Source organism: Martes martes, assembly GCF_963455335.1.
Source record: "Martes martes genome assembly, chromosome: 8".
NCBI classification, from domain to species: Eukaryota; Metazoa; Chordata; class Mammalia; order Carnivora; family Mustelidae; genus Martes; species Martes martes.
The window spans coordinates 91,021,325-91,037,484 of NC_137895.1; the positions used below are offsets into that span (position 1 = coordinate 91,021,325).

The following is a 16,160-nucleotide window of genomic DNA, read 5'->3' on the forward strand; positions in this document are numbered from 1 at the left end:
TTTCTGATTTTTTAAAATATCTCCTCAATTTACGAAAACAACATCCAATTGTAGAACCTAGAATACCAGTGTATTGATAATATTTGTAAACAAAAATTTTGTAAATTCATGTAATTGTTTGCTTAATTTTTACTCCCATTAATTACCACTGCATGTATATCAAATATACCTGAATTCTAAATGCAGATTGAATTGAAGTCAGAAGTCAATGATGAGAAACCACACAATAACAACTTTTATCCTGTTGGGACTGACCGATGATCCACAACTGAAGATTATGGTTTTCATCTTTCTATTTCTCACCTATATGTTGAGTATTACTGGGAACCTGACAATCATCTCCCTTACCTTCATAGATTCTCACCTTCAGAATGCCATGTACTTTTTCCTACAAAATTTCTCCTTCTTAGAGATCTCATTTACCTCTGCTTGTATTCCTAGATATTTGTACAACATATCAACAGATGACAAGACAATCACATATGACAATTGTGCCCTTCAGATTTTTTTTACTTATATTTTTGGTGTAACAGAATTTTTTCTCCTGGCCACCATGTCCTATGATCGATATGTTGCCATCTGCAAACCCCTGCATTATGTGACCATCATGAACAAGAGGGTCTGTAGAAGACTCATCCTTGGGTGCTGGACAGCTGGCTTCTTGATCATTCTCCCACCACTTAGCCTGGGCCTAAATCTGGAATTCTGTGACTCTAATGTTATTGACCATTTTTTCTGTGATGCATCCCCCCTCCTAAAAATATCATGCTCAGAAACATGGCTTATAGAGCAGATGGTCATAGCCTGTTCTGTGTTGACCTTCATTATGACCCTCATATGTGTACTTCTATCCTACATATACATCATCAAGGCTATTCTACAATTCTCTTCTCCCCAGCAAAGAAAAAAGGCATTTTCTACATGTTCTTCCCACATGATTGTAGTCTCCATCACCTATGGAAGCTGTATTTTCATCTATGTTAAGCCTTCAGCAAAGGAATCAGTGGCCATTGATAAGGGTGTGGCAGTCCTTACTACATCCATTGCTCCTATGCTGAACCCCTTCATTTATACCTTGAGAAACAAGCAAGTAAAACAGGCTGTCAAAGACTCAATCAAAAGAATTGCATTATTCTCAACAAAGTAATAGAATTTGCTCAAGTAGGGAACCACATTTTCATAAAAATATCATTAGTTCCTAAGCATATATCTTTAGATTTTTAAGTCATTCCTTTCTAGCAAAGAGTCTATTTCAGAAAGCTTTCTTTAAAAAAAATTTTTTTTATTTATTTTTTTAAGAGAGATAGAGAGTGCACAAGTCAGGGGAGGGGTAGAGGGAGAGGAGAGGGAGAAGCAGACTTCCTGCTGAGCAGTGAGCCTGACTAGGGGCTTGATCCCAGGACTATCATAACCTGAGCTCAAGGCAGACCCCCAAATAACTGAGCCACCCAAGCAAAGCTCTCTTAAAAAGAAAATGTGATACATTTCTTGGAAACAAAAGAATGCTTCCCATCTTAACAAGTCTCTACAAAACTGCAAACAAAATAAGCTGAACCAATGAGTTAATTGTATATTTTGGATAGAGTAATTGTTTCTATTGCATTTTCCAGTTCTAGCTTTTAAGAGCAGTTTTGATGCCAGGGACCATTTCAGGCACTGGAGATAGAATAGAAAACCTACAGATTTCTTGCCCTTAAATGCCTTACACTTTAGAAGGGATATGTGACTAGTGCATTAAATAAAATATGAACTCACTGTCAACCTACAATTGTCAGGAAGCAATAGTCAAGCAAAAGTGTGTATTTGGGATCAAAGAATTATAATTCAGGTACCAGAGTTGGGCAGCAATGTCCTATTAGGAATCAAAAACGAGGGGTTTTAAAGACAAAAAAGGAATGCTTGTGTGAGTTGTCTACAGAAACTTTGATTGGTGTTAGCAGCAGAAAACTTATCTTGGCTAAACATAACTGGTTGCTAAGGCCATCACTAAGCAAAAGTCCATTACTGTAGCAAGTTGTAAATATTCCTGCAGAGTCCTTGAGGTATTTGGGATTAGGCCCGGTTCAGAAGTTCATGGTTCTACCTGATGAGGACAAGCATACAGCCCACCTCCTTAATGGCATCCCAGATTTAAAACCCCTTGACATCAATGACTCCATTTTATTTCACCTTTCACAATTATAAACAACAAAAATATCTTAAAGTGAAAAAAAAAGGAAGCTATGACAAATGTTTGCCTCTTAATGCCAAAGCTGAATTATAAAATGTAAGCTCTTACAATTTTGAATACTCAAAAAAATCACTGACTAGCAGGTTAATTTGAAGTAAAAGTGCTAACAATTCTTAAAAGACAAGTAAAATTCTAGATACAGTGGTTATATATCTGCATCTGTATTTGTTTCTATACCTTTATAACTATATGCATTGGTTGTTGAGAAACATGTAAAAAAGAGAAAACAAGTAAAAACATGAAATGTATCTAAATTAGGCACAGAAATGACTACAGCTCAAAGGACACCTATGGAAGCAGTACTTTCATCTGTATTACACAGTCAGCCATGGAAACAGTGGCTGTAATTAAGGGCATGACAGGGCTCCCTACTTCCTATGTTTAGAACTACTTCCTGGACCCCTTCATTGACACCTTGAGAAATGAGGAAGTAAAACAAAATTATAATGACATTTCAGGGACCTTGATTGTGAAATAATATTTTGATATACTCAATTACATAAAATATACCTTTTAAATTGATTTATTTTTAATTTATAATATGGCTATAGCAATGTCTGAATTAAATACGTGGCTTACATCACCTTTCTATTGGAATGCTTCAGATATTTAAGCAGTGCTGGTTAGTCGTGGACTCGTTCTGTTTATTAGACCCAAAATTCTGTATTTGACTTAAGAAAACCTCACCAAAGAAACACTTTCAGCAAAAAAGATATTTTCAAGAGACTTCTCAAGCAAAACCTACATGGAATGAAATCAGTATAAGTAACATTTAAAAATATTAACCCTAATATTAAAAAATGCTCACATAGGCTTAATCTATAAAATGCAGTACATCTTGGGGCGCCTGGGTGGCTCAGTCGGTTAATCGACAGCCTTCGGCTCAGGTCATGATCCCAGAGTCCTGGGATCGAGCCCCACGTCGGGCTCTCTGCTCAGTGGGGAGCCTGCTTCTCCCTCTCCCTCTGCTGCTCTGCCTGCTTGTGTCTCTCACTCTCTCTGTCAAATAAATAAAATCTTTTTTTAAAAAATGCAGTACATCTTTTTAATGTAAGATTAATAATGTACAAATGAAATTAATCTGTGGGTTAAGAATGAAAAGAACTTTCGAAAGAAAATATAAATGTAGTGACCACTAGCATAACATAATTCTAATTTTTCTTTAAAAAGTGTTGAACTTTTAAATATAGATAAATTAAGATAAAAAATGGGAATCTGAATATGTAAGCAATGTGGTTTTTTTAGAGCAGTACTCCTTGCCTTGAGTAGGCAGGAAGGACGGCTGAGTGCAATGAGTTCAGGAACCCTGGGAAGCTCCTTCTAATGCAGGCAGAGCTTTTTGGCAACTCACTATATCAATGATTCTACAGCATTAACTCCAGTTCATACAAAAGCTCTGACTCTGGTGGAATCATTTTTTCCACATCATTTTTTCACCTTTGCTCAACCTTTTCCCATTTCCTTTATTGGTCTAGTGGATGCCCTCACTCCCAAGGAGACAATACTAAGAATTACATTCTCCTTGTCCAGAGCCCCTGATCTGGCAAACTGGGTGTTCCCAGAGACGAGTGGACTTGATGACTAAGTTATTAGAAATTGTCAGTTTCTGGGAATTTAGATTGCAATAATAACCCTCACCTGTCTTGAGACAAGTTGCTAGAGGAGGCCTGCATTATAGGAATAAAAGTCCCTTACTGCTCAGGCCCACTAATAGTAGCTTACCTGAAGGCCCCGACTGAGACGTTATAGTCCTCCAGGTCTTGTTCTAAGACACCAGGTCTTGTTCTAAGGCTTTTTCAGCCCAAGGGTAATTACAACTAGTCTCCTAAATTCATTAAAATGTCCAAATGTTAAAAATATCTTTTAAAAAATCTTAATATCAACAACAAATATTTTGAGTGCTTATTCTACCCCAAGCTGTATGTTAAACACTTCATTTCTCTTCAACTTACATAGAGAAAATTTCATAATGCACAGTACTGTATCAATCACATCAACAAGTATCAATTTATAGCCAACTTGTTTCATCTACAAACAGGTCTATTCCTTCCAACCCCTACTTGATTATTTGAAACATATACATACATTATTTCATATACATTTCAGTATGACTCTCTAAAAATATAAATTTTTAAACATTGATGATAATATGTAATATAGCACATAATTCACTGTGTACAGCTTGATGAGTTTTCATAAGCACTGATACTCATGTAACCATCACACAGATCCAGATACAGCACATTTTCAGCACCCCAAACATCTCTTTCATACCACTCAATATCAATATCCTCCCAAATGCATCTGCTCCGCTGACTTACAATGCCAAAGCTCAGTTTTGTATAATCATGACCATCAAATGAATAAGAATAAACAGAACATACTCTTTGGGGTCTAGTTTCATTTCTTTGACATCATGTCTGTAGAGTGGTCCAAGTTGTTGTGTTAGCAATTTATAAGTTCTGGTCAATTATAGAAATATAGCACAATTAAGTTAGCCATCTCCTATTAATAAATATTTAGGTTGTTTCCTATATGTGACTATTATAAATAAAGGTCAAAGAACATTCTTGTACACCTTTTTTTGGCAGACATAAACACTCATATCTGTAGAATATAGAACTAAAAGTGGATTGATAGGCTATCTGTTAGCCATATGTTTAGCTTAGTTGACATTGTCAAACAACACTCAAAAATAGTGTACTGATTTATCTTCCTATCAGCAATGTATATGGATTATAATTGCTTCATATTCTTGCCAACATGAAACTTTGTCAGACCTATTAATTTTAGCCATATTATGACTGATGATGTTGGATACCCTGTTATATGCTTTTCAGATATCAGACATCTTATTTTGTGAAGTGCTTACTCAAATAATTTGTCCTTTCTATTAAATTTCTTTCTATTTGAATTTATTTTTAGGAGTTTTATTAATTTTCTATGTCAGTCCTTTGTCAGTGGCAAATACTGAAGTTATCTCTTATCTATATCTTGCCTGTTCATGTTGTTTATATTAAATTTGTAAAACAAAAGATCTTAACTTTAATGAAGTCCCATCCATCCTTTCATTTCTGTTGTTGATAGAGGGTTCTTTGTATTTTTGTTTTGTTCGGGGGGTTTTGTTGTTTCAGAAATCTTTGTTAACTAAACATCATGAAGGTAGATAACTATGTTCAATTTTATAAGTTTCACTCACAGTTCTTACAAACTAAGGTTAATGGCCCATGTGAAATTGACTTTTTCTATGGTTTGAAATAGGGAACTATGGTCTATTTTTCCATGTGAATATCAAAATAACAGAATTATCTCTTGAGAAGATTCCCCTTTCTCCTTGAATTCAGTGGCAATTTTGTCATCATCAATTGATATGTGAGTGAATCTTTTTGCGGTTTCATCATTTAGTTCCATTGATATGCTTATCTCTGAACCAATACTAAACTATTCTATTTATAGTAGCTTTATAATAAGTTTTTATATCGAGTAGTGTAATCCAAATAACTGTCTTCTACTTCCTCAAGTTTACTTTGTTCTTATCAGTCCTTTGTTTTTCATAAAACTTTAAAAACCTTGGCAGTTTCTACAAGTAAAAAATTATCTTCAGTGATTTTAAGATCGCATTGAACCAACTGGCCAATTTGGGGGAAATTAATGTCATTATAATATTAAGAACTCTAATCCACTAAAACAGTCTCATTTGTGTCTTTAATTACTTTCAAAAATATTTTCATTTTAACTGTATAGAGGCCTTGCACAATATTGATAGACATATTACTGGTATTTGATAGATTCATTCCTCAGCCTTTGATAATATGTTGCTATTTTACATGGACTTTCTAATTTTTATTTTCTAATTGTTTGCTGCTAGTTTTAGAGGTACTATTGTTTTTTAATATTGACTTTTATCTAGTAATCTTCCCAAATTTGGTAATTACCAAATTTAGTAATTACCAAACTTAATTTAGTAATTATCAAATTTAATTCTTAAATTTAGTGATTAATTCTAGTGATTTACATGTGGCGTATTTTAAATATGTCAACACACAATCAAATAATATGCAAATAATGACAGGCTACTATGTTTATTTTTTTTATTTATTGCTCTGTCTAGGTCCCCCCAGTAAAATGATAAACAGAAATGGTGGGAGTGGACATCCTGTTATATTCCTCAACTAAACAGAAAAGATTTCAGCATTCAGAATAAAATACTTAGGAATAAATTTAACCAAGGAGGTGAAAGTCTGTACTCTGAAAATTAGAAAACACTGGTGAGATAAATTGAAGATACAAATAAATGGAAAGATATCTGATGCTCATGGACTGGAAAAAATGATATTGTTAAAATGTCCATACTACCCAAAGCAATCTATATATTTGATGCAATCCCCATTAAAATACCAATGACATTTTTCTCAGAGCTATAGCAAAGAACTGAAAACAATCTGAGGGTTTTGAAGGGGCGGGAGTGGGAAGTTGGGTGGTGGGTATTATGGATGGCATGTATCACATGGAGCACTGGGTGTGGTGCATAAACATTGAATTCTGGTACACTGAAAAGAAATTTTTAAAAATTAAAAAAAAAAGAATCCTAAAATTTGTATGGAACCATAAAAGCCCCCAAACAACTAAAGAAATTTGACCCCCCAAAAAAACCAACCAACCAAACAAACAAACAAACAAAAAACCTGTAGGTATCACATGCCTTGATTTCAAATTATATTACAAAGTTATAGTTATCAAGATAGGATGGTGGTACTGGAATGAAAACAGGTAAAAAGATCAATGGAATACAATAGAAAGCCTAGAAATAAACCCAAACAAATGGTTAATCAACCTATGACTAAGGAGGCAAGAATATACCATGGGGAAAAGACAATTTCTTCATTAATGGTGTTGGGAAAACTGGACAGCTATGTGCAAAAAAAAAAAAAAATTGACCACTATCTTACACCATATACAAAAATAAATGTAAAATGGATTTAAGATTCAAATGTAAGACCTAAAATCATAAAATTCCTAGAAGAAAACAAAGGCAATAAGCTCTCTGACATTGGTCTCAGCAATTTTGGGGAGGGTAGCCTGTCTCCTCAGGCAGGGGAAACAAAACTTAAAATAAACAAATGGGATTACATCAAACTGAAAAGCTTCTGCACAGTGAAGTAAACCATCAACAAAACAAAAAGGCAAACTTCTGAATAGGAGAAGATGCTTGCAAATCATACATCTGAAGAGGTTGATAAGATAAGAGGTCGATATCCAAAATATGTTTAAAAAGATACACAAATTAATATAAAAAAAAAATACACAACCCAGTCAGAAAATGGACAGAGAACTTGAGTGGACATTTTCCCAAAGATACAGATGGCCAACAGGCACATGCTCAACTTCACTGATCATCAGGGAAATGCAAACCAAATCACAATGATAAACTACCTCATACCAGTCAAATTGGCTATCATCAAAAAGACAAAAAGTAACAAATATTTGTGAGGTTATAGAAAAGGGAACTCTTGTCTACTGTTGGTGGAAATGTAAATTGGTTCATCCACTTTAGAAAACAGCATGAAGGTTCCTCAAAAAATTAAAAATAGAACTACCAAATGATTAAACAATTCCATGTCTGAGTATTTACCTGAAGAAAATAAGAACACCAATTTGAAGAGACATGTTACTGCACCCCTATGTTCACTGTGGCATTATTTACAATAGCCAAGATATAGAAGCAACTTATGTGTTCATTGATAGATGAATGGATAAAGAAGGTAGGATATATATAATGTATAAAATGATATATTATTTATAATATATTGTATATACATGTTAATATATATTTATATAAGTTAATAAAATATATAATTATATGTATTATATAAATAATCTGTAATGGACTATTACCCAGCCATAAAAAAGAATGAAATCTTGCCATTTGTGACAACATGAATGAACCTGGAAGGTATTACACTACATGAAATAAGAGAAGGACAAATACCATATGATTTCCCTTATATGTGGAATCTAGAAAACAAATGAACAAAAAAACAAAACAGGGGTGCCTGGATGGCACAGTCAGTTGAATGACTCTTGGATTTGGCTCAGGTCATGATTGCAGGATTGTGAGATCCCCACATTGTGCTCTGTGCTCAGCACAGTGTCTGCTTGAGACTCTCTCTCTCTCCTTCTGCCCCTGCTCCCAGTGCTCTCTCTCTAAAATAAATAAATAAATCTTAAAAAACAAAATAGAAACAGACTCATAGATAGAAGAAATGGTTTCCAGAGGAGCTAGGGGTTGGGTAGCAGGTGAAAGAGGTGAAGGAAATTAAGAGGTACAAATTTCCAGTGATAAAATGAATCATGGTGATGTAATGTACAACACAAGCAATATAGCCAAAAATAGTGTAATAATTTTGTAAAGTGCCTGATGATAGCTAGACTTATCATGAGGATCATTTTTTATGTATAAAAATATTGAATCACTGTAATTTACATCAGAAAAATAATAGTATATTGTATGTCAATTACATATCACTAAAAAAATTAATAACATGTTTTCTAGATTCCCTTTATCAGACTAACAAACTTTGTTTCTATTCCTAGTTTGCTGAGAATGTTTAATAATGAGTGGGGAATTACAGTTTATAAAATGCTTTTTTTCTACATTACTGAAATTATCATATTTTTTCCCTTCATTCTACTAATGTGGTAGATTGTATTTATTGATTTTCCATGGTTTAAGCCAACCTAGAATTTCTTTTTTTTTTTTAAGATTTTATTTATTTATTCAACAAGAGAGAGAGATCACAAGTAAGCAGAGAGGCAGGCAGAGGGAGAGGAGGGAAGCAGGCTTCCTGCCAAGCAGGAAAGCCCGATGCGGGACTCGATCCCAGGACCCTGAGATCATGACCTGAGCTGAAGGCAGAGGCTTTAACCCACTGAGCCACCCAGGCACCCCCCAACCTAGAATTTCTGTAATAAACCTCACTTTATGGTTACACATATCATTTTCTAACACTCTGTTTAACTTGATAATTCATTTTTTAAGGACTTTTATGATTATTATGACAAAAATCAACCTATAATTTAACTTCTTGCAAAATTGTTTCCAATTTTGGCATGAAAGTTATTCTGCCCCCATAACCAAGTTGAGAATTGTTCTTCCTTTTACTCTTCTCTGGATTGGTTTATATAAAATTAGTATAATTTTTCCTCAAATATTTTGAATAATTTACTAGTGAAGCCATTTGGCCCTGAATTTTCTTTGTGAGAATATTATTAATTACGGATTCAATGATTCTGGCTTACATTGACATATTCTTATATTTTCTTTTTCTTTCTAATTCTTTTAGTTGTGTTTTTAACATCAATTAATATGCTATTTTAGGTAATCTATTTTATTGGCTTAATGTTCTTTATGACATACTTTATTATTCTTTTAATATTTGTTGCATCTGTATTGATATTCTTGTTTTTCATTTGGATAATTTCCCATTTTTATTCTTTTGCTTCTTCTTGACTATACCTACAAGTTTAACTTCCTTAAAAAAATCATTTTGCAATTGCATTTATTTTTATATTATATTTATTCTCTATATAACTGATTTTTACTTGTATTATTCTTCCTTCTAACTATTTTGTTTTAGCTTGTTCTTCTTATAGTCTCTTAAAGTGAATGTTTAGGTACTAGTTTTTCAATATATTAACCTTTCTAAATTTTATATTTAAATAAAAATTTCCCTCTACACAATGGTATACTGCACACATTTTGATACGTTACAGATTATTGTAAGATAAAAGAAAAGTTACTATTACAACCCAGATCTCAAGAAATTACTAGAGCATAAACTATAGTTTTTTCCTAAGTGCACAGGATTAATCCAAGGAAATAATATGAAAATGAAAAGCAGTAGTGAATGCCCAAACCTGTTTATTGTGTAAATATAGTAGCTTGATGTGATAACTATATATGATAATTAAGTTAATAAACAATTAAGTTTATTATGGAAAGAAAATGCATCTTTACATGAATTTAAAAAAAAAAAACTATAGCGGAGGAGTCAAGATGGCGGAGAAGTAGCAGGCTGAGACGACATCGGGTAGCAGGAGATCAGCTAGATAGCTTATCTAACCATTGTGAACACCTACAAATCCAACGGGAAATCGAAGAGAAGAAGAGCAACAATTCCAGAAACAGAAAATCGATCACTTTCTGAAAGGTAGGACCTGCGGAGAAGTGAATCCAAAGCGACGGGAAGATAGACCCCGGGGGGAGGGGCCGGCACCCGGCAAGCGGCGGAGCAATGGAGCACAAAATCGGGACTTTTTAAAGTCAGCTCCACTGGGAGACATCGCTCCAGAGGCTAAACTGGTGGGAAACCCAGGTGGGGTCAGCATAACCCCAGGTCCCGCGGGGGCACAGAAGGACTGGGGGGTGTCTGAGTGCCGCAGAGCTCGCAGGTATTAGAGCAGGGAAGCCGGCTACAGCGACAAAGCCGAGAAGTGAGCTCTAAGCCCAGGGTTACCTTGTGCCGGTCGCAGGCTGGGTGGGCTCGGAGCGCGCCCGGAGGCCACGGAGACGAAAGGGACCCGGCGCTTTTCTCCAGCTCCAGCAATTGACTGCTTTCCTCGAGGCGCGACCGCAAGCCAGGGAGGCGGGGCCGTTGGGCGCTTTCTCTGAGAGCGCACTGAGGAGCGGACCCCCAAGCTCTCGGCTCCTCCAGGCCGAGAGATTGGGAGGCCGCCATCTTCATTCCTGTCCTCCGGAACTCTATGGAAAGCGCTCAGGGAACAAAAGCTCCCGAAAGCAAACCCAAGCGGATTACTTAGCCCGGCCCCTGGCAAGGGCGGTGCAATTCCGCCTGCGGCAAAGACACTTGAGAATCACTACAACAGGCCCCTCCCCCAGAAGATCAACAAGAAACGCATCCAAAACCAACTTCAGTCACCAAGAACAGCGGAATTCCACAGCAGGAGAAAGCAAATCTTATCTAGACAAAATGACAAGGCGGAAAAACTCACCTCAAAAAAAAAGAACAAGAGGCCGTACCGAAGGCTGGAGACCTAATCAATACGGACATAGGTAACATGACAGATCTAGAGTTCAGAATGACAATTCTCAAGGTTCTAGCCGGGCTCGAAAAAGGCATCGAAGATATTAGAGAAGCCCTCTCCAGAGAGATAAAAGCCCTTTCTGGAGAAATAAAAGAACTAAAATCTAACCAAGTTGAAATAAAAAAAGCTATTCATGAGGTGCAATCAAAAATGGAAGCTCTCACTGCCAGGATAAATGAGGCAGAAGAAAGAATTAGTGACATAGAAGACCAAATGACAGAGAATAAAGAAGCTGAGCAAAAGAGAGACAAACAAATACTGGACCACGAGGAAAGAATTCGAGAGATAAGTGACACCATAAGACGACACAACATTAGAATAATTGGGATTCCAGAAGAAGAAGAAAGAGAGAGGGGAGCAGAAGGTATATTGGAGACAATTATTGGAGAGAATTTCCCTGATATGGCAAAGGGAACAAACATCAAAATCCAGGAGATGCTAAGAACGCCCCTCAAAATCAATAAAAATAGGTCCACACCTCGTCATCTGATAGTAAAATTTACAAGTCTTAGCGACAAAGAGAAAATCCTGAAAGCAGCCCGGGAAAAGAAGTCTGTAACATACAAGGGTAAAAACATTAGATTGGCAGCGGACCTATCCACAGAGACGTGGCAGGCCAGAAAGAACTGGAATGATATATTCAGAGCACTAAACGAGAAAAACATGCAGCCAAGAATACTATATCCAGCTAGGCTATCATTGAAAATAGAAGGAGGGATAAAGGGCTTCCAGGACAAACAAAAGCTGAAAGAATTTGCAAACACCAAACCAGCTCTACAGGAAATATTGAAAGGGGACCTCTAAGCAAAGAGAGACCCTAAAAGTAGGAGATCAGAAAGAAACAGAGACAATATACAGTAACAGTCACCTTACAGGCAATACAATGGCAATAAATTCATATCTCTCAATAGTTACCCTGAATGTTCATGGGCTAAATGCCCCAATCAAAAGACACAGGGTATCAGAATGGATAAAAAAACAAAACCCATCAATATGCTGCCTACAAGAAACTCATTTTAGACCCGAAGACACCTCCAGATTTAAAGTGAGGGCGTGAAAAACCATGTACCATGCTAATGGACATCAGAAGAAAGCTGGGGTGGCAATCCTTATATCAGATCAATTAGATTTTAAGCCAAAGACTATAATAAGAGATGAGGAAGGACACTATATCATACTCAAAGGGTCTGTCCAACAAGAAGACCTAACAATCTTAAATATCTATGCCCCTAACAAGGGAGCAGCCAACTATATAAACCAATTAATAACAAAATCAAAGAAATACATCGACAGTAATACAATAATAGCAGGGGACTTTAACACTCCCCTCACTGAAATGGACAGATCATCTAAGCAAAAGATCAACAAGGAAATAAAGGCCTTAAATGACACACTGGACCAGATGGACATCACAGATATCTTCAGAACATTCCATCCCAAAGCAACTGAATATACATTCTTCTCTAGTGCACATGGAACATTCTCCAGAATAGACCACATCCTGGGTCATAAATCAGGTCTCAATCGGTACCAAAAGATTGAGATCATTCCCTGCATATTTTCAGACCACAATGCTCTGAAGCTAGAACTCAATCACAAGAGGAAATTTGGAAAGAACACAAATACATGGAGACTAAACAGCATCCTTCTAAAAAATGAATGGGTCAACCAGGAAATTAAAGAAGAATTGAAAAAATTCATGGAAACAAATGATAATGAAAACACAACGGTTCAAAATCTGTGGGACACAACAAAGGCAGTCCTGAGAGGAAAATATATAGCGGTGCAAGCCTTTCTCAAGAAACAAGAAAGGTCTCAAATACACAACCTAACCCTAAACCTAGAGGAGCTGGAGAGAGAACAACAAAGAAAGCGTAAACCCAGCAGGAGAAGAGAAATCATCAAGATCAGAGCAGAAATCAATGAAATAGAAACTAAAAAAAACAATAGAACAAATCAACAAAACTAGGAGCTGGTTCTTTGAAAGAATTAAAAGGATTGATAAGCCCCTGGCCAGACTTATCAAAGAGCAAAGAGAAAGGACGCAAATAAATAAAATCATGAATGAAAGAGGAGAGATCACAACCAACACCAAAGAAATACAAACAATTATAAGAACATATTACGAGCAACTCTATGGAAACAAATTTGACAATCTGGAAGAAATGAATACATTTCTAGAGATGTATAAACTACCACAACTGAACCAGGAAGAAATAGATAACCTGAACAGACCCATAACCAGTAAGGAGATTGAAACAGTCATCAAAAATCTCCAAACAAACAAAAGTCCAGGACCAGACGCCTTCCCAGGGGAATTCTACCAAACATTTAAAGAAGAATTAATTCCTATTCTCCTGAAACTGTTCCAAAAAATAGAAATGGAAGGAAAACTTCCAAACTCATTCTATGAGGCCAGCATCACCTTGATCCCAAAACCAGGCAAGGATCCCACCAAAAAAGAGAATTACAGACCAATATCCTTGATGAACACAGATGCGAAAATTCTCACCAAAATACTGGCCAATAGGATCCAACAGTACATTAAAAGGATTATGCACCACGACCAAGTGGGATTTATTCCAGGGCTGCAAGGTTGGTTCAAGATCCACAAATCCATCAATGTGATACAATACATTAATAAAAGAAAGAGTAAGAACCATATGATACTCTCAATAGATGCTGAAAAAGCGTTTGACAAAGTGCAGCATCCCTTCCTGATTAAAACTCTTCAAAGTGTAGGGATAGAAGGCACATACCTCAATATTATCAAAGCCATCTATGAAAAACGCACTGCAAATATCATTCTCAATGGAGAAAAACTGAAAGCTTTTCTGCTAAGCTCAGGAACACGGCAGGGATGTCCGTTATCACCACTGCTGTTCAACATAGTACTAGAAGTCCTAGCCTCAGCAATCAGACAACAAAAAGAAATTAAAGGCATCCAAATTGGCAAAGAAGAAGTCAAACTATCACTCTTTGCAGATGATAGGATACTATATGTGGAAAACCCAAAAGGCTCCACTCCAAAACTGCTAGAACTTATACAGGAATTCAGTAAAGTGTCAGGATATAAAGTCAATGCACAGAAATCAGTCGCATTTCTTTACACTAACAACAAGACAGAAGAAAGAGACATTGAGGAGTCAGTCCCATTTACAATCGTACCCAAAACCATAAGATACCTAGGAATAAATCTAACCGAAGAGGCAAAGAATCTATACTCAGAAAACTATAAAGTCCTCATCAAAGAAATGGAGGAAGACACAAAGAAATGGAAAAATATTCCATGCTCATGGATTGGAAGAACAAATATTGTGAAAATGTCCATTCTACCTAAAGCAATCTACACATTTAATGCAATCCCTATCAAAATCCCATCCATTTTTTTTAAAGAAATAGAACAAATAATCCTAAAATTCATATGGAACCAGAAAAGACCTCGAATAGCCAAAGGAATATTGAAAAAGAAAGCCAAAGTCGGTGGCATCACAATTCCAGACTTCAAGCTCTATTACAAAGCTGTCATCATCAAGACAGTATGGTACTGGCACAAAAACAGACATATAGACCAATGGAACAGAATAGAGAGCCCAGAAATAGACCCTCAACTCTATGGTCAACTAATCTTTGACAAAGCAGGAAAGAATATCCAATGGAAAAAAGATAGCCTCTTCAACAAATGGTGCTGGGAAAATTGGACAGCCGCATGCAGAAAAATGAAATTGGACTATTTCCTTACACCACACACGAAAATAGACTCAAAATGGATGAAGGACCTCAATGTGAGAAAGGAATCTATCAAAATCCTTGAGGAGAATGCAGGCAGCAACCTCTTTGACCTCCACCGCAGCAACTTCTTCCTAGGAACATCGCCAAAGGCAACAGAAGCAAGGGCAAAAATGAACTATTGGGATTTCATCAAGATCAAAAGCTTTTGCACAGCAAAGGAAACAGTTAACAAAACCAAAAGACAACTGACAGAATGGGAGAAGATATTTGCAAACGACATATCAGATAAAGTGTTAGTATCCAAAATCTATAAAGAACTTATCAAACTCAATACCCAAAGAACAAATAATCCAGTCAAGAAATGGGCAGAGGACATGAACAGACATTTCTGCAAAGATGACATCCAGATGGCCAACAGACACATGAAAAAATGCTCCACATCACTCGGCATCAGGGAAATACAATCAAAACCACAATGAGATACCACCTCACACCAGTCAAAATGGCTAAAATTAACGAGTCAAGAAATGACAGATGCTGGCGAGGATGCGGAGAGAGGGGAACCCTCCTACACTGCTGGTGGGAATGCAAGCTGGTGCAACCACTCTGGAAAACAGTGTGGAGGTTCCTCAAAAAACTGAAAATAGAGCTAACCTACGACCCAGCAATTGCACTACTGGGTATATATCCTAAAGATACAAACGTGGTGCTCCGAAGGGGCATGTGCACCCGAATGTTTATAGCAGCAATGTCCACAATAGCCAAACTGTGGAAAGAACCTAGATGTCCATCAACAGATGAATGGATAAAGAAGATGTGGTATATATACACAATGGAATACTATGCAGCCATCAAAAGGCATGAAATCTTGCCATTTGCAACGACGTGGATGGAACTAGAGGGTATCATGCTTAGCGAAATAAGTCAATCGGAGAAAGACAACTATCATATGATCTCTTTGATATGCGGAAGTGGAGATGCAAGGCGGGGGGGGTTGGGGGAGGTAGGAAAAGAAAAAATGAAAAGATGGGATTGGGAGGGAGACAAACCATAAAAGACTCAATCTCAAGAAACAGACTGAGGGTTGCGGGGG

At 36.5% G+C, this 16,160-nt stretch overlaps 1 protein-coding gene across 1 annotated transcript; it reads left to right on the plus strand.

Annotated features, from left to right (window-relative positions):
- Positions 1 to 205: 205 nt before the first annotated feature.
- Positions 206 to 1,147, plus strand: LOC308347525 (olfactory receptor 6C2-like; the record flags this gene model as incomplete). The annotated part of the gene is made up of 1 exon (XM_080810989.1): positions 206 to 1,147. Exon 1 carries the CDS (start codon positions 209 to 211, stop codon positions 1,145 to 1,147), a length of 939 nt encoding a protein of 312 aa, XP_080667115.1. The 5' UTR covers positions 206 to 208.
- Positions 1,148 to 16,160: the final 15,013 nt, after the last annotated feature.